The sequence below is a fragment of the Chelonia mydas genome, chromosome 26 (genome assembly GCF_015237465.2).
Source record: "Chelonia mydas isolate rCheMyd1 chromosome 26, rCheMyd1.pri.v2, whole genome shotgun sequence".
Lineage (NCBI taxonomy): Eukaryota > Metazoa > Chordata > Testudines > Cheloniidae > Chelonia > Chelonia mydas.
The window spans coordinates 5,586,649-5,608,286 of NC_057859.1; the positions used below are offsets into that span (position 1 = coordinate 5,586,649).

The 21,638-nt window shown below is 49.3% G+C and overlaps 1 protein-coding gene across 6 annotated transcripts in view; it reads left to right on the forward strand.

Annotated features, from left to right (window-relative positions):
- The window catches only part of BMP1 (bone morphogenetic protein 1), an 86,387-nt gene that overhangs the window by 19,795 nt on the left and 44,954 nt on the right, over positions 1 to 21,638 (forward strand). For all 6 annotated transcript variants that reach the window (XM_043536381.1, XM_043536382.1, XM_043536383.1 and 3 more), the window contains exon 2: positions 15,820 to 15,933. In XM_043536381.1, coding sequence (XP_043392316.1) covers positions 15,820 to 15,933 — 114 coding nt within the window. The remainder of the gene's footprint in view (positions 1 to 15,819; positions 15,934 to 21,638) is intronic.

Genomic DNA, 21,638 nt, shown 5'->3' on the forward strand with positions numbered 1-21,638 from the left:
CAATATATTTGCAAATGTAGAAAAACATCCAAAATGTTTATAATAAATTTAAATTGGTATTAAATTTATTGTGATTAAATGTGATTAATCGTGATTACTTTTTTTATTGACACCCTAATTTGGAATAGGGGCCACGTTCTTTTGGGGCGTCTACCCAGACAGAGTGTGTTACAAATGGATAAGCTCTCAAAATAGTAAGTGGGACTGAAGTGGTGCAAAGGCCTTGATCCAGCGTTGCACAGACGTTCAATTCACCCAGGTTGAGTTGAGATGTGATCTTCTTCTGTTTATCTGCATGACCCTCCTTTGCCACTATCATTCCCCCTAGTCCATGTTTGCTCTTGCTTGCTCACAAGAACCCTGTTCACCTTTTGTGTGCGTGACCCCACTCATGGCCCCATTGCTCCTCCCCATTCTCCTGCTGTTCCGCCAGCCTAGCCAGTGTGGATGTGGGGTCTAACTTGTCCTGAAGTGACTGCTGCAAATGATTTGGGAAAGAATATTCTTTTGACAGAGCAGTGCAATTTTATCATACCCTGCAGGATATTTCCAGCTTTGAGGAGCTACTGGAAGGCTACCGAGCTACCAGACTCTTTGGTTTGCCAAAACAAGCCATCTGGGGTTGCTGGAGACCTTTTAACATGGCGTGGTGCTGAGGTAGGGAGTGGGGGATTAGAAAGGGTGACCAAGAGAGGGAATGGGCTTTCTGTTTGTTAAAGGAGCATGCCTCTTGCAGTTCAGGGACTGGATACTCCAGGGACTGGCTTGTGTCATAATAAGAGCCTTGTTTGTACAAAGCTCAGCCCTGGGATTACATCAGCGTTCCAAGAAGCAAAAAAGAGAGAGAGACAACGTCAAACAGTTGAGTATTAAGTTATCTTCCAGCCGTTGGAAAAATATGGTCAACTAAGTTCTTTTGCTCCAGTGAGAATTCCCAGGACTTCTGACACAGCAGCACCTCAGTGTGACCCATTCACACTAATGCTGATACTTAGCAGCTCTCTAGTAGCTTCCCCATGAGGAGCTCATGCACATGGCCCATGCGCCACTCAAATCTCACCTGAGTTTAAGCATAAAGACCTTGTGCTTCAGTTTGAGCAGGGCTTAATGAGGGCATGGACTTTGGGCTGGCCCTCTGCCCAGAGAAGAATTGTACCCTAGGCCTTTCAGAAATAGGAACTGATTTAATTCATTCCGGGGGGGGGAGTGTAGGTCAGTATTATCCCAGATTTCAGAGTAACAGCCGTGTTAGTCTGTATTCGCAAAAAGAAAAGGAGGACTTGTGGCACCTTAGAGACTAACCAATTTATTTGAGCATGAGCTTTCGTGAGCTACAGCTCACTTCATCGGATGCATACTGTGGAAATTGCAGAAGACATTATATACACAGACACCATGAAACAATACCTCCTCCCACCCCACTCTCCTGCGAATTACTGATGGGGAATCTGAGGCACAGTGGGGTTAAAGACAAAATATTCAAAAGTAGCCACTACTTTGGGTGTATGTTAGGTGCCTGACCTGAGATATGTGGGTCTGATTTTCAGAGACTAAGCATATGCGACAGCGAACAAGATAACAGACTCTTTTTTGTGTTTGTGATTTCGTTATGAATTCAGGAACAATGTGCAACTCATTGGATTCTTCATGGCCACTCCCAATTGTTTGGTTATTTTGTTTTCAGCTTGTAAAAATGAGCCCATCCAATGCTCTGAGTCCATTTCCAACTATTCTTAAAAAAAAAAAAAAACCCTATCTGTCTATCGTTTACAGTAGAACTGCAGAGTGACAAACACCCCGGGAATGGAGGTTGTTAGTAACTCTGAAATGTTCATAACTCTGAACAAAACGTTCTAGTTGTTCTTTCAAAAGTTTACTACTGAACATTGACTTAATACAGCTTTGAAACTTCACTATGCAGAAGAAAAATGGTGCTTTCCTTTTGTTTTTTCTAATAGTTTACGTTTCGCACAGTACTGTTTGCTTTTGTTGTTGTTGTTTGGGTTTTTTGTCTCCGCTGCTGCCTGATTGCGTGCTTCCGGGTCCAAAGGGGGGGTGTGGTTCTCTGGTCAGTTCGTAACTCTGGTGTTTGTAACTCTGAGGTTCTGCTGGAGTTGTGTTAGGGAAGCGCCTGCAGGCCCCAGTCAGGGACCAGGGCTTCATCGTGCTTCGTACTGTACAGGTGAACAATAAGAAGGTCCTGCTCCAAATAGCTCACCCTCAGAGTTATCTCTCAGTTGGGTTTCTGTACGACCCATCACCATGATCTCTCTACCCCCAGATAGAAGGCCTGATTGTCAGAGGTGCTGAGCCCCCACAATTCCAGTTGAAGTCAATGGGAGGTCTGGATGCCAGGCCTATAGTATCAATCTCTGCCATCTCTAGGTTATTGCATTACTGTCAGCAATGATTAGGTCCAATGTAAGGTCCACCCGGAACCCCTAGATTCCCACACCCGCCTCCCCTCCTACCCTAGCAATAGCCTGGGAGAGCAAGCCGGCCCAGAAGCCGATGCGCCATTTTGGCTTTGACAAGCGAGTAGAGGAATCAAATTGCAGAGTCCCTTCACTGGGGATGCCCGGCATCCTGTCCCCGAGGTGATCAGAGCATTAGCTCCAGTGCGGCTAAGGGAGGCGCTCAGCTGCCATGGTGCAGCATGGGGAGAGGGGCTCTCAGTTAATCAGGATGGAAGCACCTTGTGCCGATCACTCCTTTGGAAGCAGGGGGTGCTTGCGAAGCAGCTAGAGAGCACATTGCTGCGCTGTTAGGAATTGCTCGAGGAACAGCTAGAGAGCACATTGCTGCGCTGTTAAGAATTGCTCGAGGAACAGCTAGAGAGCACATTGCTTCAGCTTTGCAGCCCCCTTCCTTTTCACAATTTCTTTCCTTCTCCTCCTCCTCCCCCCACTCAGCTACTGTCGATGGGAACTAGGTCGAAGGGATAGTACAGGAAAAACCCATCAGCACCAAGCAGCCGCCCTTGAACCTGCACCTGCGCACGATTGCTGTGTTCTCTCCCTCCTCTGGCTCCAGCCCAGGCCTGATCTGCTGAGCTGTTATTTTGTCTACCCGCGTGTGTTCTGCCCGCCATGCACTCGCTTGGGTCGAACCCGGTCTCACCCCGATAAGGCCCTGCTTCTGAAGAAGACAAAACAGCCACAGGCAGAGCCAAATGGAGATGAACCTGGACTGAGGTGCCCGGCTTCCTTGTGAATGAAATGGAGCACTGACGTGAGAGCAGGGCTTGGTCCTCAGCCCCTTGACCAAAATATCCTCCTTCCCACTGGTTTGCATGGTGCTGTGTATCTGTCTGCTGCTCTCTTCCCCAGAGGTGGCTGCATTGCCATGGGGCTGCATGTACAGCATTTGTGTGAAGAAATCTGGGACCTGTGAAAGCCAAAGGAAAATACCCCTGGTATTCCCAATGCAGGTTGCATCCTGCGGTGGCGAGTACCTTCAGGGAGCACATTAATAATGGCTGCGACTGGGATGCTCCAGACACGTAACTGAGCCAGGATTGACTGCCCTACAGCTCCGAGCTTTCCTCATGCCCTTGCGGCTATTGCTAAGTGCTTTGGTGTCCGTGTCTCTCCCTGACCTTGCCTGAGGCCTCTGTGTCTGAGTTTTCCCCAGCAAGCCAGCTCCTACTCCCTGCTCAGTTCAGTGCGCAGGCCCCTAAGGCTGCTTGCTCAGCAGTTTTCTGACGCCCAGTGACACCCAATCCCAGCTTCCCCAGGTACAGACAGGCCACTGCACAGCTCCGGGACGAAACCCCAGGTGGCGAGGCTGAGCTGTCTGTCCCTCTGCCCCAGTAACCCTCCCACTCCTCCCCTTCCCCAGCGTCTCTCCCCTTTGCAGCGCTGGAATTTACAGTAACAGAAGTCAGTCGGAAAGTTAAGCAAGGGATTTTTCTAAGCTCTGTGTGGACTAGCACAGCTGGCAGCCCCGAGGGAAGCCGCGCTAATACACATCCCCACCCTTACAGAAAATCTTTACTCCTTTCACAGAGGCTCATCACCTCTCTGAAGGGTCTTTGCACCACCCTGTAGAACTGAGTAGAGAATTGCATCCCTGCTATAGAGGGCAATGGGATGGGTCAAAACCTCGCCCTTTGTTACATTCCATGGACTAGATCCTTAGCTCATGGTCTCCTTGACCTCTGTGGAGCGACGCTTTTTATACCAGCTGAAGATCTCACCCGATAGGTCATTGTAATAATAGAACCCTGTTGCTTTCATCTCTGTTAAATTCTACAGGACTTTTCCCCGAGGAAAAGGTACAAAGGACATAATGGGTTATGCCAAGCCCCAGCCTTCTGGCTTATTGCTCTGAGACCTTTAGAGTGAGGCCAGGGTTCAAATCACCGTCCACGTGTCGCTTGCTTTGTGGGAACGGGAGAGCCTTGTGGAGGCAGCGCGTGCAGCCACTGCGGGACTACGGCTAAAAGTCAGACCTTGTCTGCACACAGAAACTGTAGCACTCTCCTGTCTGGGTAGAGCTGGTGCAACCCCTTAGTGCGGATGCAATTACACTGGTATAAAGGCGCTTATATTGGAACAGCCATTGCTGTATGGGAAGGGGAACAAGCTATCCTGGCAAAAAGCATTTTTAATGGAATAAGTGTATCTATACTAGAGTTGTACCAGAATAGCTATACAGTTAAAAAAAAAAAAAAAAAAAAAAAAAAAAAAAGTCACTCCTATCTGATGTCCGAAGAGATGTTTCTGCAGTTATTCTGCAGCTGGGCTTCCACTCCTCCTCCTCCCACAGGCTGAGGAAATCCAAGGCTTCTTTCCTGGACCAGGCAGCAGCACCAGGTTTATCTGGAGCTTTACATGGAGCCATACCTGTGTGCTCGCCAAGGTGGGCTAGCAGAGAGAGAGGCATTTCAAAAACACAGTAGAGGTTTTAAAGGTGATGGGCAGACTTCTGGTCCCTGCAACTCCTGGGCAGCAGAATTGTGACCAGACCTGTGGTCGTCGCAGGGATGGGGCCATTGTGGGACTGTTGCTGGAGGACTGTTGACAGCAGAACAGCGAATGCAGCATCTACTCAGTGATGGCACCTCTGGGATAGGGCTCTGAGATGGCTTGGGTTGTCCATGGAGTTGGCTGACCATGACACACAGAAAGTCAGGGTTTTACCAACAGAATGCAAAACTGAGTGTGGACACATGCAGAGGTGTGTTGAAATGAGGCAAGTTTTACTGGTAAAACTTGGAGACCAGGCCTAATTAACGTTCTTATGCTGCTACAACATCTGTATGGAGACCAGGCAGCAGGCACACAGTTAAGTGCCATGCTGAATGGTGGCCGGAGCATTGGTCTCCAACCCACGTTAGTGTGCTCACCTACTTTTTTATTTTGTCTTGTGTATTCTGTGCTCTTGATAAGTACCAGGCTGACCGTCGTGGCGAATGAGCGCCTTTAGTTATTGATCAAGCGGATACAGCATGGGCAGCATCAGGGCCACCTTCCCTGCCATGCTGGCCTACAAAAACATTCCCCAAGGATAACAGGAACACACTGACCCCTCCTAAAAGCTAAGGTCAGGATGACAGTACGTAATAATAATCAAACCAATATGTAGAAGGTGATGGATGATAATTAGCCACGTCAGGGGCAGTAACTAACTATGTCAGAAGGGCGGTACTAACGTGTTTGTATCGGGGTACAAGTTGTATCTCAGAGGGAGTATCTTTGCCCAGCATAGGGGGCAGTGGAAAGTCCCACCACAGACTGAGCTGCGTCCGTTGTCACGGGCATCCATGTCTTAGTATCCTTGTAGAGTCTACCAGGTGCTATTACTGTGCTTCGTGGACAATAAACCTGGCTGGGTGCCTTCATACCTTAACGGATCTTGTGGTCATTGGGCGGTTTGATCGAGGTCTGCTGTGCCAACTGTCTGTGCAGAGCTGGGACAGCACGCAGGGAGAATATACACATGCAGCCAAACATCTGACCACAGTGGTAACTTTCGGTGACTACTGGTCTGAGCTGGGTGTGCCATAGAGGTGAAAGGCCCCCACATATGATCACCATTCCCCTGAGACATCTACCCCACCTCCTTGCCAGACTAATATGTGTATTTGAGTGCATGGTGCTTAAAATTAAAGTGTTGCATCTTCCAAGGCTGCCATTCACCTAACCGTCTGCCTACCACTGTCTTCCTGCAAAAATGTGAGCAACCTCTTCTGTTCATAGCCAGGCATCTCCTGCCCTCCTGACTTCTATAAGCCGCCTCAGAGACTTCTAGCAGATTATGCTGTCTTGTTCCCAGGGAGATCATTAGCAAATATAAGGCAGCCCAGCTGTTGTGGTTTATGGTGTATACTCAGCATATGGAGGAACTTTGTCACCATACAAAAAACCAACAAATCAACATGTCCATGTAAGATCAATTTGGAGAAATACGCAGGCCATTCCCAAACCTGTCCAGGAATGGTTCAACCCAGGAGTGTCTCAGCTTGTCTGTCTTGAAATAGCTCCACTGGTTCACACGGGGTCACCTCAGTGTGTAAAACAACACGGTTCATTGTCAGTGGCTGAGCTTCTGAATTATATTGTAAACTCTTCCGGGTGGGGGCCCTGGGTCTGACCCACCTGTGCCTTGCATCTTGTGGTGTCATATACACGAGCGCAAACTGAGCGCAACATGCTGCCATTATTATGGCTTGTGCTCGGATACTGTGGTGATAAAACCCTGAAACAGATTATTTATATAGCAGTAGCGTCTAGAGCAGGGTTGGTCAATAAGTGGGACCGTTGGCCAAATCCAGATCATCAAATGCTTTTGAATGGACCCCAAAATCTTTTCATTTACTCATTATTAGTATTAGCATTATTGTTGTTTTTTATTATTTTCTCCGGATTCTGGACCTTGACTATACCTTGACCAAGAAATTTGGACTGAGACAAAAATAATTGACTCCCCCTGGTCTAGAGGCCACTATCAAGATCAGGGCACCATTGTGCTAGCTGCTGTAAAAACACCTGGTGAGAGACAGCCCCACCCAGAAGAGTTTATAGTCTAAATACGCAAGACAGATAATGGGTGAAAGGTGAGCGGAGTTGCCCAAGGTCATGCAGCAAGTCAGAAGCAGAACCAGGGATAGATCGCTGGTCTCCTAATCCACCAGCCAGTGCTCTACCCACTAGACCTCACTGTCTCTCCTTTTTGCTGCACATGTCTGCTCATTCATACAACGCCTCCAAATGGCGCAGGGCAGTGATGGATCAGGTCCCTTGTTTTCATATGTGTTTGTACAGCACCTAGCACAGTGCAAACCCCACTCTTGAGTGAGGCCTCTGAATGATGGCAGAAGCAGTATTGCCAGCCCTAAATGTTAAAAACTCAGGAGTCAGAGGTGGGCCCCCCCCCCCCCAAATCAGGAGAAACTCAGGAGTCAGAGGTGGGCCCCCCCCCCCCCAAATCAGGAGATTGGCTTTAAAAATCATGACATTTTTTATGAATTTGGGGCTCTTGTTTTATTTGCCTTCTGGCTTTTGAGTCTTTGGGGGAAGGGGAGTGTCACATTTTCAAGCTCATTTCCACAATCATGAGGGCTAGAAACTTTTTTTTAAACAATGGAAGCTGCCGTTCTCAGGTATTCACATGACTCCAAGAGCTGGGGCTCAAAGAAAAACACCAAATGTCACAAGGCTCATGAGAAAATGGCGAGTTTGGCCCCATCAGCCGCATACTGGGACATGGGAAGCCCGTTCCCTGTTTGTTCAGACACCAGTCGCTACTAGAATCCCTGCAGAGACTTGCAACCTGTGCGCTAAACCAGTTTCCTCCATCTGACAGCAGGATGAGAGGAGGAGCTGGCCCGGAGATCAGTTTTCTCTTCCCTTCTGGCAGCTCTTGCTTGTGACCCCACAGTCTGTACTGCCATGTCCTGCCATCTGCCTGAGCTTTGGGGTCTAGTGCTGGTTGAAGGCTGTTAAAATTCTCCGCTTCCCCCTTGCATTGCAGAGAGGGTAATTTACAGGGAGCGCTCTGCTTGCTAATCTGCTATCACCCATGAACTGCAAACATCAGACAGCAACAGCCATTATGCTAATTGGGGATAAACAAGTCACAACAACATTGTATCAATTACAGCCAATGCTGTCAGAGAAATTAAAAGTGTCTTGGGAATCTTTGCAAATGGGTTGAACGCTCCTTCACTCCATTGTCTGTGATGTGGCAGCGGAAACTCCAGTGGATCATTTTATGGCATTCGTTGAAATCTTTTGCTTGAAAAAAGATTTTTGACGAAAACTGCCTTTTTTTCGAAGAGAAAAAAGGTTTGTTCTTGTGACATTTTCTGGGTTTTTTCTCAATGAAAAAATTGTATATATTGGACGTTGAAAATGATTAAAAACTGAAAAACAGTCATGAAATTTTTTTTAAAAAATGTTTTATTTTGTTATGAAATTTTTCTTGGAAAATCCTTGCCATTATCTGACCAGCTCTGTTAGTTTCTAATACCCCTTTAGCCCGGTGTGACAGTACCCCTCTACCCATCTCAAAGCACTTTTCAAACAATAATTAATTCAATCCCACAACCCTCTGCAGGATAGATGAGTATCATCATAACCCACTTTGCAGATGAAGGGAAGAGATGGCACAGGGAAGTAAGCGAGTTGGGATGTTGATCCTGCGCCCGTTGAGACAATGGTAAAACTCTCATTGGCTTTCACAGGAGCAGGCTTTGGCCCTAGCCCAAGGGCACTCAGCAAGTCAATGGCAACCTGGGAATAGAACCCAGGGGTCCTGACACCCAGTAGCCTCCTGTACCTCAGTAAACACCACTTGCTCTCAGCCAAAGGAACCCAGGTGTCCTGATTCCCACTTAGCTGCTATAGGCACAAGACCACAGTCCCCTCTCAGAGTCAGGGATAGAACCCAGGAATTCTGATTCCTAGTCCCCTGGTCTAAATACTTCTGCCTCTTTGGGTCCATCCCAGTATCTGTTCAACTCTGCGAGTGGTGCCAATGACTACAGACTTTTTAACCCCCACGTCACTTAGGCTTGTGCTGAACAGAGTTAGACAACATGCCAGTAAAAACACTGAGGGCTGGAGCTGATCTGGTGATAATGGGGGGGGGGAAGAGCTAGCCTACACAGAGCCACAGTCCTTCTCTCCAGCATTCCCTGACACGTTCCCTGACCTACAGTGATCCTCCCGTGCAAGTCACCCATGATGCACTGCAGTCGTGTTGGTACATGTGTAGCTGAGCTCTTTGAAAGTGCTGCTGGCAGGAGCTCGCAAGTGATACTTTGCTGCCCTGGTTTTGCCAAATATTTAAAAAATATACGAATAATTATTGGTTTCCCATTTCCTGCTGGAGACTTTAGGAGCTTGGTCAAGAGGGCAGATCTTAGACTGTCTATTCCTCTGATGGGCATTGTTGCCGCCTTGTTGCAGTGGCCGATGTGTTCTGTTTTTGTTTTGTTTTGTTGCTGCCGCGTGGGGGGGAAGATGGAACTTTTCCAAATCCTAAGTGTGCAGTTTGTCTGTGTTGATTCCCTTCGCCAGCAATCCCTTTGCTGCAGAGAATTGTGTTCTCCACCCACGTGGCTATTAAAATACATTGCCTCTTAAAAACACATAAAGCCACCTTCATTTAGGGATACACCCAGCTTCAATGAGCCAGATCCTTAGCTGCAATAAATCAGCATTGCTCGGTTGAAAGCATCAGCCACTTTTCAGAGGAGATGCATGTATTTGTCAGTTATTGAAGATAATGGAATGAGGCTGAGAATCTGGCTCTAAAGACTTGCAGTTTCATTACCCAGGTCTTGCACGTACCATAAGTCTCCCCATGTGGCTTCTATACATTCTCTTAATTTATATCTCTTGGCTGCATTCATAGCCTTGCAGCTCCTTCAGCGAGTTTACTTTCTCTTGCCTTTCTGTACTGTTCTTTCGCAGAAAAGGACCTGGGGATTACAGTGGACGAGAAGCTGGATATGAGTCAGTAGTGTGCCCTTGTTGCCAGAAAGGCCAATGGCATATTGGGCTGCATTAGTAGGAGCATTGCCAGCAGATCGAGGGAAGTGATTATTCCCCTCTATTGGGCACTGGTGAGGCCACACCTGGAGTACTGCGTCCAATTTTGGTCCCCCCACTACAGAAGGGATATGGACAAATTGGAGAGAGTCCAATGGAGGGCAACAAAAATGGTTCAGGGGCTGGGGCACATGACTTACGAGGAGAGGCTGAGGGAACTGGGATTATTTAGTCTGCAGAAGAGAAGAGTGAGGGGGAATTTGATAGCAGCCTCCAACTACCTGAAGGGGGGTTCCAAAGAGGATGGAGCTCAGCTGTTCTCAGTGGTGCCAGATGACAGAACAAGGAGCAACGATCTCAAGTTGCAATGGGAGAGGTCTAGGTTGGATATTGGGAAACACTATTTCACTAGGAGGGTGGTGAAGCACTGGAATGGGTTACCTAAGGAGGTGGTGGAATCTCCTTCCTTAGAGGTTTTTAAGGCCCAGTTTGACAAAACCTTGGCTGGGATGATTTAGTTGGGGTTGGTCCTGCTTTCAGCAGGGGATTGGACTAGATGACATCCTGAGGTCTCTTCCAACCCTAATACACTATGATTCTTGGCACTACCTAAGTGAGGGTATTGTCCATTAATGTATTTGAGAGTCAGAACTCCTGCAATCCCTAATCTTCCCCTTGCAGGTTCTGACATGTTCCCTAAAAGCTGTATTCTTTTTTATTATCTTGTAATTATTATTATTATTTTTGCACTACTCCATTGCCTCCTTGTCCACATAAATGGATAGTCAATCCAAATATTGCACAGTTCGTAGCCGGGTTCCTTCTTCTAGCTGCATGAGGCAGTGTGACACAGTGGGTAGAGTGCCAGACTGGGAGCCCAGACACTTGAGTTCTTCACCCCAGGCCTGCTCTGTGACTCTGGCAAGTCACCCTTTGTGTGTCTCGTTCTGCTCTGCTGTAAACTAGGGAGAAAACCCACCCTTCTGGGGGAAGTATGTTGAGATACTGGAGACTTCACAGCACCAGCGCTGCGGTAAGATCTCTCGTGTAGCCGCTCTATGCCGATGGGAGAGAGCTCTCCTGTTGACATAATTCAACCGTCCCAATGAGCGGCGGTAGCTATGTCAGCGGGAGAAGCTCTCCCACCGACATAGCGCTGTCCACACGGCCACTTCTGCCATTGAAACATATGTTGCTCGGGGCATGTGTGTGTGTGTGTGTGTTTCACACCCCTGAGCAGCATAAGTTTTGCTGACATAAGTGGTACTGGAGACGTGGTCGTGCAGAACATCATTGTTCTGTATCTGGTCAAAGCTGTGATCACTAGAGAGAGGCCTGAACCATGAGGTCCAGAGCCAAAGGTCTCCGAGTTTTGTTCAGAGCGGGGGGCTTGGATCAGCCATTGTAAAAGGGGGGCAGGTACCACGTTCATTTCTGGGTCAGGATCTGATTCTAGCTCAATATTCAGAAGGCTTTTAGTTTTCTCGAGTTACCCTAATTGTCCTGTCTCATTTTCATAATTAAAGACATAATTAAAGATGTTCAATTGCATCAAAGCAGGGACTGGGCATCACCTTTCCTTACGTGTTAACTGATCCTGTCACCTTCCTTTTCATTGTTATTACTCTCTCCTCCTTGGTGCCAGAAAATGTTGGTGAGCTAGAAATGCAGGAGGAGGTGGCTTATTTCATGAAGTCCTATGATTCTGTCCTCCTCATTCCACTGTGCTGGCTGCTTTCCCTTTCAATGATTCTAACATGGACTGTGGCTGCCCATTGATTGCATTGTAGAGGGAAGGGCAGGACATTGCCTCATGCAGTCTGCAGCTCCCCATTCATGGACCTGGCCTGTGGTGCTAGGCTCTGTGCAAACATAGAACAGAGGGATGGATGGTCCCTGCCCCAAAGAGCCTGCAATCTACATAGGTCTTTCGACACCGGGCTCTTATAGGAACAAGATAAATGACCTAAACCCCCTCTCCAGACCTGCACAGGGTGTTTCAGTGAAAGTCTGGCCCCCAAGGCAGACAGTTGAGCCAAATTCCTGTAACTGAGCTGAATCGCCATCCCAGGGCTGGCTGGCTGAGTGTTGATGGTGTATCTCTAAGGTGCAGCCGCCTAGGGTTTGCATGTGGATTCCATCTACACAGCAAAGAGGAGAGCTTAGATGGCTTTTCCAGAGGAAGGAAATGGAGGGAGGAGGAAAAAGCCGTCTTCCAAGCCAATTGTTAAGTCTGGGGTATTCTTTCTCAGCCTCCTTTGGCCAGAAACCATCCAGTTTCTTTTTAGCACTGTTTTTTTCCCTCTGTGGCAATGCAAGTTATATCCTTTAAAGATTAGGTTGCTCCCGTGGTCCCCCTGTATGCAGCATACAGCACAGGCTTTGTTTACCTTGGTGATTCCAGATATCAGTAGCCAGTCACTCACTAGCGCAGAAGTGCAGACCCAGGGTATGTATTATCCAGTCAAATGGGTGTGGGCACTGTTCCCTCTAAGCTGCGCACGTGCCTGCGCACCCGGCAAAACACTGCGTGCACAAAAATTTGCACAGAAGCACAACAATTTGCACAGAAGACATTTTTTGCGCACACGGCCTGTCAAAAATTAGAGGGAACATTGGTGGTGGGGCAAGTCTGCTTGATGGAATAGGAAGGAAGCCAGAGCTGGCCAAGGGGAGCGAGAGGAGCAGAGAGAAGGACCAGGTGTGTGATAACAGTGGAAACGAGTCCATGAAGGGTTTTAAACACAAGAAGGATAATTCTGAATGGGCTCCTGGTCTATTTAAATTATAGGCTGCTCTGGGCAAGGACTGCCTGGTACTCTGTGTTTGACCATGCCCAGCACAATGGGGCCCCATTCTTGGTTGGTCCCTAGGCGCTACCGTAATAAACATGATTAATAGTAATAATGGGATTTCAGAAGCTGGATACTGGGATTCCCTCATCTCCTTTCTTCTACCACATGCACGAGGTGTCCCCATTCCGTGCATCCCGAACTCTGCTGTCACGTTCTGGGACCGTTCCGTCACACAGCTGTGGCTTCCAATCTAGGTGTGTTCTACACAGAGGATTGACTGGCATTATCTGCTTGCATGGCGCAGTGCGGTTCTTAACTACCCAGAGCTCTACTGTGATGCTTGGAGAGCTTGTTGCTGTAGAATTGCCCTTGTAACCAGGAGGATGGATCCTCCATCTTCTCTGAGGGTCAAATTCCACACATACTCCGTGCACTGGGCCAGGACTAGGTCTATGTACGAGGCAAGGCCCAATCTGAGGGCTTAAGTAGGACTAAAGTGGTGCCTAGCCTTGTGGGTACTTTGCTCAGGGGTGAATTTCATTGGACACATGGGGAGAAATCTTCTGGGCCTTCCTTACCCAGGTGACACTCCCAGTGGTTGTAGTGAGATTTGCCTGAATGAGGGCCGCGCCGCAAGCTCAGGGGTTGGCTTGCAGCTCCTGATGGACCCAAACCAAACCACTGGATCAGATCCCAGATCTGAACAATGCACTTGGGCCACTAATCTTTATACCAGGACAGCCCCAAACTTAGCTCCAAACTTAAAATGTGAGTAAAATCTGAATCCAGACTTTGCAGCTTGAGCCCCATCTACCCTTCGAATGTTGGACCCACTCCCCCAGGCTGGCAAATCAGGCACAGGGCCCCCACCCCATCCTCTGAGGGCCTCCGTTGTGACTCTGGGGCTGCTGTCTGCAGCGGCCATCGTGCGAAGGAGCTGAATCCAGGCTCGCTGTGGGGAAGGAGGGAGGCAGAGGCCGTGTTTGCACCAGCGATCTCTCAGTTGTACCATATGGTTGATATTCTCTTTGGCAGAGGAAGCTGAGGTTATTTGAGTATCCCTCGGCCGTAGACTGGCGTGTGTGTGGAGACACAAAGAAAAAGGAGGGTGCAAAGAGGGAACTTGCAAAAGAAGCTCCAGGTTAAAACAACGTGTGTAATAATAATTAATAAAAAAAAGTCCCGAGGCCTGTTGTATCCAAACCAGATGTCTGAGAGTCAGTGCTGCCAGCAGAGCTGGTGAACCGGCACAGTGGCGGGGCACAGAGCGCCGGTGGGTGCTCTAGCTTCATCAGTCGTCTTTGCTGCTGCTTTCCCTGCACGCACTGTGTTTTTATTTTAAAAAAGGGAGTGGGAGGGAAGGAAGGAGAGGGAAAAGCCAGCTGCATTCTTTCGGAGGTGCATCTGAGGTGGAGATTAACTCCTCACCTTTCCTGTCCTGGGATTCAGGGGAGGCTGGGCAAGAGGAGAAACGGAGAGAGAATCTGCCTTAGTTATCCCTGGATTGGAGCCGCACTTTGCCCCAGTAGTGTGTTTTCTGAGGTCAGTTATCTGGGATTGTGACATGGGCTGAGGTGCCTGTGCACAAGAGAATCCATGGGCAGGTCCCGGGGCACCAAATACTGTCCCCCCCCTCCGCCCGCCCCCATTCGTTTACAATGATTATCAGTGTCCCTTGTGAGCTGGCAAATGTGCCCCGACCCAAACCTGCAGGGCACTCTGCAGCCGCTGTGCGGCAAAGGAAATACGGTTGATCTGAGCTCGGTTTACTGGTGGCAATGAGAACCCAACAGACTAGAGCGTGTGCACTGGGCTCCTAACTCACCGAGCTACGGAGTGGAATTCTCTGCCCTGTGATTTATCGCGGTGTTCCTGTCTGGCCCTGGAATCTCTGTATCCATGAGGCACCCTCTGAGCTGCACGTCCAGGGGCCTGATCCTGCATTGTCCACTTTGTGCAGTCATTTGCACCAGTGCCAAGTGACTGTAAGATGCCAGTTCCGAAGGGTAGCATTTGACACCCTGTTGTGCTGGTGTAAATATGGCTGCACAGGGCAATAGAGAATCGGGTCTCCAGTCTTTTGCCCTGCCTCCTTGCTCTTTTCAGAAGGTCCGGTGGAATGTTCTGAAATAATAATCCTGGAGAATAAATATACACTGGCAGTATCGCTAATGCCAAGCCTTTATAAAGCATGAGTTATGTCCCAAAAATCATGGGACTGGCTTACAAATCATGAGATATGGGGTGGAGGGGGGAGGAAACCCAGCAACTGTTGGGTTCTTTTTCTTTACCTCCTCATTTCTGGGCCTTTAGAGTGCCTTTGGGTCCTGGTTCCAAGCTTTTCTTGGCAACCATAAGTGCTAGAAACTTTCTCCTTTTTTTTTTTTTTAACGAAAGTGGAGATTCTCACCTAGCCATGTTTGTCTGTGGTCAGAAAGTGCCTTGAGAAACACACCAAATATAGTGAGACTCCATGACAGAATCACAAGAGCTGGCAGTGCTGGAGACTTGTGATACCTACAAGTTGTCACCAGTTGTCCATTACTCTCCTGCCCCTTCTGCTTGGGCTATGATTATGGTACCATATGGGACCCTGGAACCAAGACCCCCAAAGTCCCGTTTCTAGAGCATTGATTGCTCTGGCAGCTAGGTGCTGGTCTTGGCCTCCCTGGTGACAGAGGGCCAGAACAAACCCTGTGCATCACTGAAACCCTGAAACTCCCCGCTTTTACCTTCAGTGGGACATAAGTGCTGCAAAACGCCACATACTGGGAAATTTCATCCGTAAGCATTGCAATGGGAGCTGAGCTCTTGAAAATCTGGCCCAGCAGTGGCTGCAGGACATTTGAAAACCCAGCCCTGAGTATCTGATCTTTTTCTTGATTCTTCCCAAGCTGTCAGCTTGAATAATATCCCATGACTGCAAACTCCAGGGTTCCCCTTATAAAACTCCTACCCTGGGAGGGCAGCAAAATTAAAACCTGATGATTTCTGCCCCATAACCGGCCTGTCCCCTTTTCCAGCTGCCTTTCTGGGAGACATCGCATTGGATGAGGAGGATCTCAGGTTATTCCAAGTGGACCGACTCGTGGACCTCAAACGCCGCCCCATCGAGAAAACAGCCACCAACACCTCAGGTACAGTAGCACCTTAAGAGCGGTAGTAACTGCTCAGCTGCCAGAGCTCTTTACTCTGGTCCCTTCCAGGTGCTTCCTTTAGATGCCTCCGCACACGGGGGGTCGGAGAAGAGTGGGGTTGCCAAAGTCTTTCATAGTTACCGTTATTTGGTAAGATTACTAAGTGCCTCCCAGCCCCAAAGCAGAGGGATGTTTCTGCCCCATCTGCTGAGCCGCTGATGCTGGGGTGGTCCCCGAGCTCACATTTCTAAATGATTTCCGGCAGGTAGTGTCGCGTGTCGTGCTGCATAATGAAACGGAGGGAGAGTCCCCAAAGCAGAAGGGATCAGCTGGCAGGGGATGGCTTGAGCCAGGGCCCCTTGAGAAGAGGGGATCATGGACTGGAATTTTCAAAGGGTCCTGATGGGAAAGTCAATGGGAGTTGGGAGCCCTGCTCCCTGAAAGCCTCTTTGAAAACTCCATCCTGTATCGTTAGCCCGGTATTCGTTACTGGGGAATGCCTGGCTGCAGGATGCTGTTAGAAGGGAGAGCTTGGCTCAATGGTAGGGCACTGGCCTGAGAGTCAGGAGGCCCCAAGTTCCCGGCTCTGCCACTGCTATACTGTGTGACATTGGGTGAGTCATGTCACCTGTGTGACTCAGTCTGGGAATGGGTATCGCAACACTGGCCTGTCTTCACGCAGTGCTTTGAGCTTGTGTGATGGGAAGCACAGAGACTTATTTTTCATGTCCTGGTTGTCTCTGGCAAGGCCTGTGTTGTAGCTCTCTTAAAAGAAGCAAGATATAGAAGGGACCTAAAAGGTTTAATCCCCCCGCCCCCCACATCCATTTTATGATATCAAGCGTCCGGATTATTTGTAGTATCCATAGCTCCAAGGAGCCCAGGCCCTGGACCAAGACCCATTGTGCTGGGTGATGTACGAACGCAGAACAAAGGGATAATCCCTGCCCCCAAAGAGCTCACTGGTTTAGCCCTGAGAGCCGCAGGTAGGAAGGACACTTCCCCGTCTCCAGGATTCTCTTTCTGTGTCACTTACAAATCACAGACCCTCCTGATCTAGCTTTGTTCACCACAGGCCCTTAACTAGTGACTTGAGCACAGGAGCCATTTGGTGCAACCCTAACAGCAGGGCTCCCCAGCCCTGTTCTCCTGCCTTTCTTTCATCCTCCCTGCCCCGCACCAAAGATAAACAGAATGGCCTGGCCAGCGCTGAAGGATTGCATAGACCCTACCACCCGTCCTGCTGAGAGGTAGGGGTCATTAGCCCTGCAGGCTGCCCCACTGTTAGCTCAGCTGCTAGTACTGAGACAGACTGAAAAAGGGGCAGCCACCTCTGGCATGGCTCCACTAATAATATTTGCAGGCTGCACGTCTGTTTGGGATAAGACAAAGGTACCCCAGCTCAGGGCCAGTTCCCACAGGCACCTCAGGGAAGCTGTTTAACCATTCACGTTCCCCCGGAGTTCCTGGGGATCTGTCCTCCAGTCTTGCTGTCTCCCTGCTAGGGGGATCTATGAGGCTGTGGGGAGACTCTCCCCAAAGAGACGAGCAGACGCCCCATTGCTTGGAACTGTAGTAGCTGGGCTAGGCAAAGTGCTGGGAAATAGGGTGGAGGGGACAGTCCTGCCATGGGCCCCGGAGGCAATGGACCAGTCGGGAGCTAACGGGTTTTCTCCATCTGCAGTTTCTCCTACCTCATGCACCATCGTGGCTCACACAAAGTGGGCCCCATGGTCCGTTCTGGCTGAGATTCTGGAGAGTGATTAACCCTTGGGGATACCTCTGTTCTCAGGTGCCCGGCCCAAAACCATCCAAAGGGGCCTGACTTTCAGACAGTGCTGAGCACCCGCCCTCTGGTGACATGACCCCTTTAAGACATCTTGTACTGGGCATCGAAAATCACTCTGGAAAATCTCTTCCTATGAACCAGTCAGGGGTCCCAGGGCAGAGCTAGGGACACAGCATAATCCCAGTGCCTAAGCCCTTCCCACAGACCTGGGGACGGATCTGTGGCAACTCATAGAATCATAGAATATCAGGGTTGGAAGGGACCTCAGGAGGTCATCTAGTCCAACCCCCTGCTCAAAGCAGGACCGATCCCCAATTAAATCATCCCAGCCAGGGCTTTGTCAAGCCTGACCTTAAAAACTTCCAAGGAAGGAGATTCCATCACCTCCCTATGGTGGAAACGCATTCCAGTGTTTCACCACCCTCCTAGTGAAAAAGTTTTTCCTAATATCCAACCTAAACCTCCCTCACTGCAACTTGAGACCATTACTCCTCGTTCTGTCATCTGCTACCACTGAGAATAGTCTAGATCCATCCTCTTTGGAACCACCTTTCAGGTACTTGAAAGTAGCTATCAAATCCCCCGTCATTCTTCTCTTCTGTAGACTAAACAATCCCAGTTTGCTCAGTCTCTCCTCATAAGTCATGTGTTCCAGTCCCCTAATCATTTTTGTTGCCCTCCACTGGAGTCTCTCCAATTTTTCCACATCCTTCTTGTAGTATGGAGCCCAAAACTGGACACAGTACTCCAGATGAGGCCTCACCAATGTCGAATAGAGGGGAAAGATCACGTCCCTCGATCTGCTGGCAATGCCCCTACTTATACATCCCAAAATGCCATTGGCCTTCTTGGCAACAAGGGCACACTGTTGACTCATATCCAGCTTCTCGTCCACTGTAACCCCTAGGTCCTTTTCTGCAGAACTGCTGCCGAGCCATTCGGTCCCTAGTCTGTAGCGGTGCATTGGATTCTTCCGGCCTAAGTGCAGGACTCTGCACTTGTCCTTGTTGAACCTCATCAGATTTCTTTTGGCCCAATCCTCCAATTTGTCTAGGTCCCTCTGTATCCTATCCCTACCCTCCAGTGTATCTACCACTCCTCCCAGTTTAGTGTCGTCTGCAAACTTGCTGAGAGTGCAATCCACACCATCCTCCAGATCATTTATGAAGATATTGAACAAAAGCGGCCCCAAGACCGACCCTTGGGGCACTCCGCTTGATACTGGCTGCCAACTAGACATGGAGCCATTGATCACTACCCGTTGAGCCTGACAATCTAGCCAACTTTCTATCCACCTTATAGTGCATTCATCCAGCCCATACTTCTTTAACTTGCTGACAAGAATACTGTGGGAGACAGTGTCAAAAGCTTTGCTAAAGTCAAGGAAGAACACGTCCACTGCTTTCCCTTCATCCACAGAGCCAGTTATCTCATCATAGAAGGCAATTAGATTAGTCAGGCATGACTTGCCCTTGGTGAATCCATGCTGACTGTTCCTGATCACTTTCCTCTCTCTAAGTGCTTCAGAATTGATTCCTTGAGGACCTGCTCCATGATTTTTCCAGGGACTGAGGTGAGGCTTACTGGCCTGTAGTTCCCAGGATCCTCCTCCTTCCCTTTTTTAAAGATGGGCGCTACATTAGCCTTTTTCCAGTCGTCCGGGACTTCCCCGGATCGCCATGAGTTTTCAAAGATAATGGACAATGGCTCCACAATCACATCCGCCAACTCCTTTAGCACTCTCGGATGCAACACATCAGGCCCCATGGACTTGTGCATGTCCAGCTTTTCTAAATTGTCCCGAACCACTTCTTTCTCCACAAAGGGCTGGTCTCCTCCTCCCCAAGCTGTGCTGCCCAGTACAGCAGTCTGGGAGCTGGCCTTGTTCGTGAAGACAGAGGCAAAAAAAGCATTGAGTACATTAGCTTTTTCCACATCCTCTGTCACTAGGTTGCCTCCCTCATTCAGTAAGGGGCCCACACTTCCCTTGACTTTCTTCTTGTTGCCAACATACCTGAAGAAACCCTTCTTGTTACTCTTAACATCTCTTGCTAGCTGCAACTCCGGGTGTGATTTGGCCTTCCTGATTTCACTCCTGCATGCCCGAGCAATATTTTCATACTCATCCCTGGTCATTTGTCCAATCTTCCACTTCTTGTAAGCTTCTTTTTTGTGTTTAAGATCAGCAAGGATTTCACTGTTAAGCCAAGCTGGTCGCCTGCCATATTTAGTATTCTTTCTACACATCGGGATGGTTTGTCCCTGTAACCTCAATAAGGATTCTTTAAAATAAAGCCAGCTCTCCTGGACTCCTTTCCCCCTCATGTTATTCTCCCAGGGGATCCTGCCCATCAGTTCCCTGAGGGAGTCAAAGTCTGCTTTTCTGAAGTCTAGGGTCCTATTCTGCTGCTTTCCTTTCCTCCTTGTGTCAGGATCCTGAACTCGACCATCTCATGGTCACTGCCTCCCAGGTTCCCATCCACTTTTGCTTCCCCTACTAATTCTTCCCGGTCTGTGAGCAGCAGGTCAGGAAGAGCTCTGCCCCTAGTTGGTTCCTCCAGCACTTGCACCAGGAAATTGTCCCCTACATTTTCCAAAAACTTCCTGGATTGTCTGTGCACCGCTGTATTGCTCTCCCAGCAGATATCAGGGTGATTGAAGTCTCCCATGAGAACCAGGGCGTGCGATCTAGTAGCTTCTGCGAGTTGCCGGAAGAAAGCCTCGTCCATCTCATCCCCCTGGTCCGGTGGTCTATAGTAGACTCCCACCACAACATCACCCTTGTTGCTCACACTTCTAAACTTAATCCAGAGACTCTCAGGTTTTTCTGCAGTTTCGTACCGGAGCTCTGAGCAGTCATACTGCTCCCTTACATACAGCGCAACTCCCCCACCTTTTCTGCCCTGCCTGTCCTTCCTGAACAGCTTATATCCATCCATGACAGTACTCCAGTCATGTGAGTTATCCCACCAAGTCTCTGTTATTCCAATCACATCATAATTCCTTGACTTTGCCAGGACTTCCAGTTCTCCCTGCTTGTTTCCCAGGCTTTGTGCATTTGTATATAGGCACTTGAGATAACCCGCTGATCGCCCCTCTTTCTCAGTATGAGGCAGGAGCCCTCCCCTCTCACACGCTCCTGCTCGTGCTTCCTCCCGGTATCCCACTTCCCCACTTACCTCAGGGCTTTGGTCTCCTTCCCTCGGTGAACCTAGTTTAAAGCCCTCCTCACTAGGTTAGCCAGTCTGCTCGCGAAGATGCTCTTCCCTCTCTTCGTAAGGTGGAGCCCATCTCTGGCCAGCACTCCTCCTTCTTGGAACACCATCCCAAGGTCAAAGAATCCAAAGCCTTCTCTCCAACACCACCTGCGCAGCCATTCGTTGACTTTCACGATTCGACGGTCTTTACCCCGGCCTTTTCCTTCCACGGGGAGGATGGACGAGAACACCACTTGCGCCTCAAACTCCTTTATCCTTCTTCCCAGAGCCACGTAGTCTGCAATGATCCGCTCAAGGTCATTCTTGGCAGTATCATTGGTGCCCACGTGGAGAAGCAGGAAGGGGTAGTGATCCGAGGGCTTGATGAGTCTCGGCAGTCTCTCCGTCACGTCGCGAATCTTAGCTCCTGGCAAGCAGCAGACTTCTCGGTTTTCCCAGTCGGGGTGGCAGATAGATGACTCAGTCCCCCTGAGGAGAGAGTCCCCGACCACCACCACACGCCTCCTTCTCTTGGGAGCGGTGGTCGTGGAACCCCCAACCCTAGGACAGTGCATCTCGCCCTCCTTTGACTCCTGTCCTGGATACTGTCCGTTGCGAAATCAGCAAGCCCCATGCACTCTTTGCCAGGGGGCCCGTCTGTGTGTCCTTGGCCACGCCATGTCCCATCACAACCCCAGCCCATCCCGACAGGCAGCATC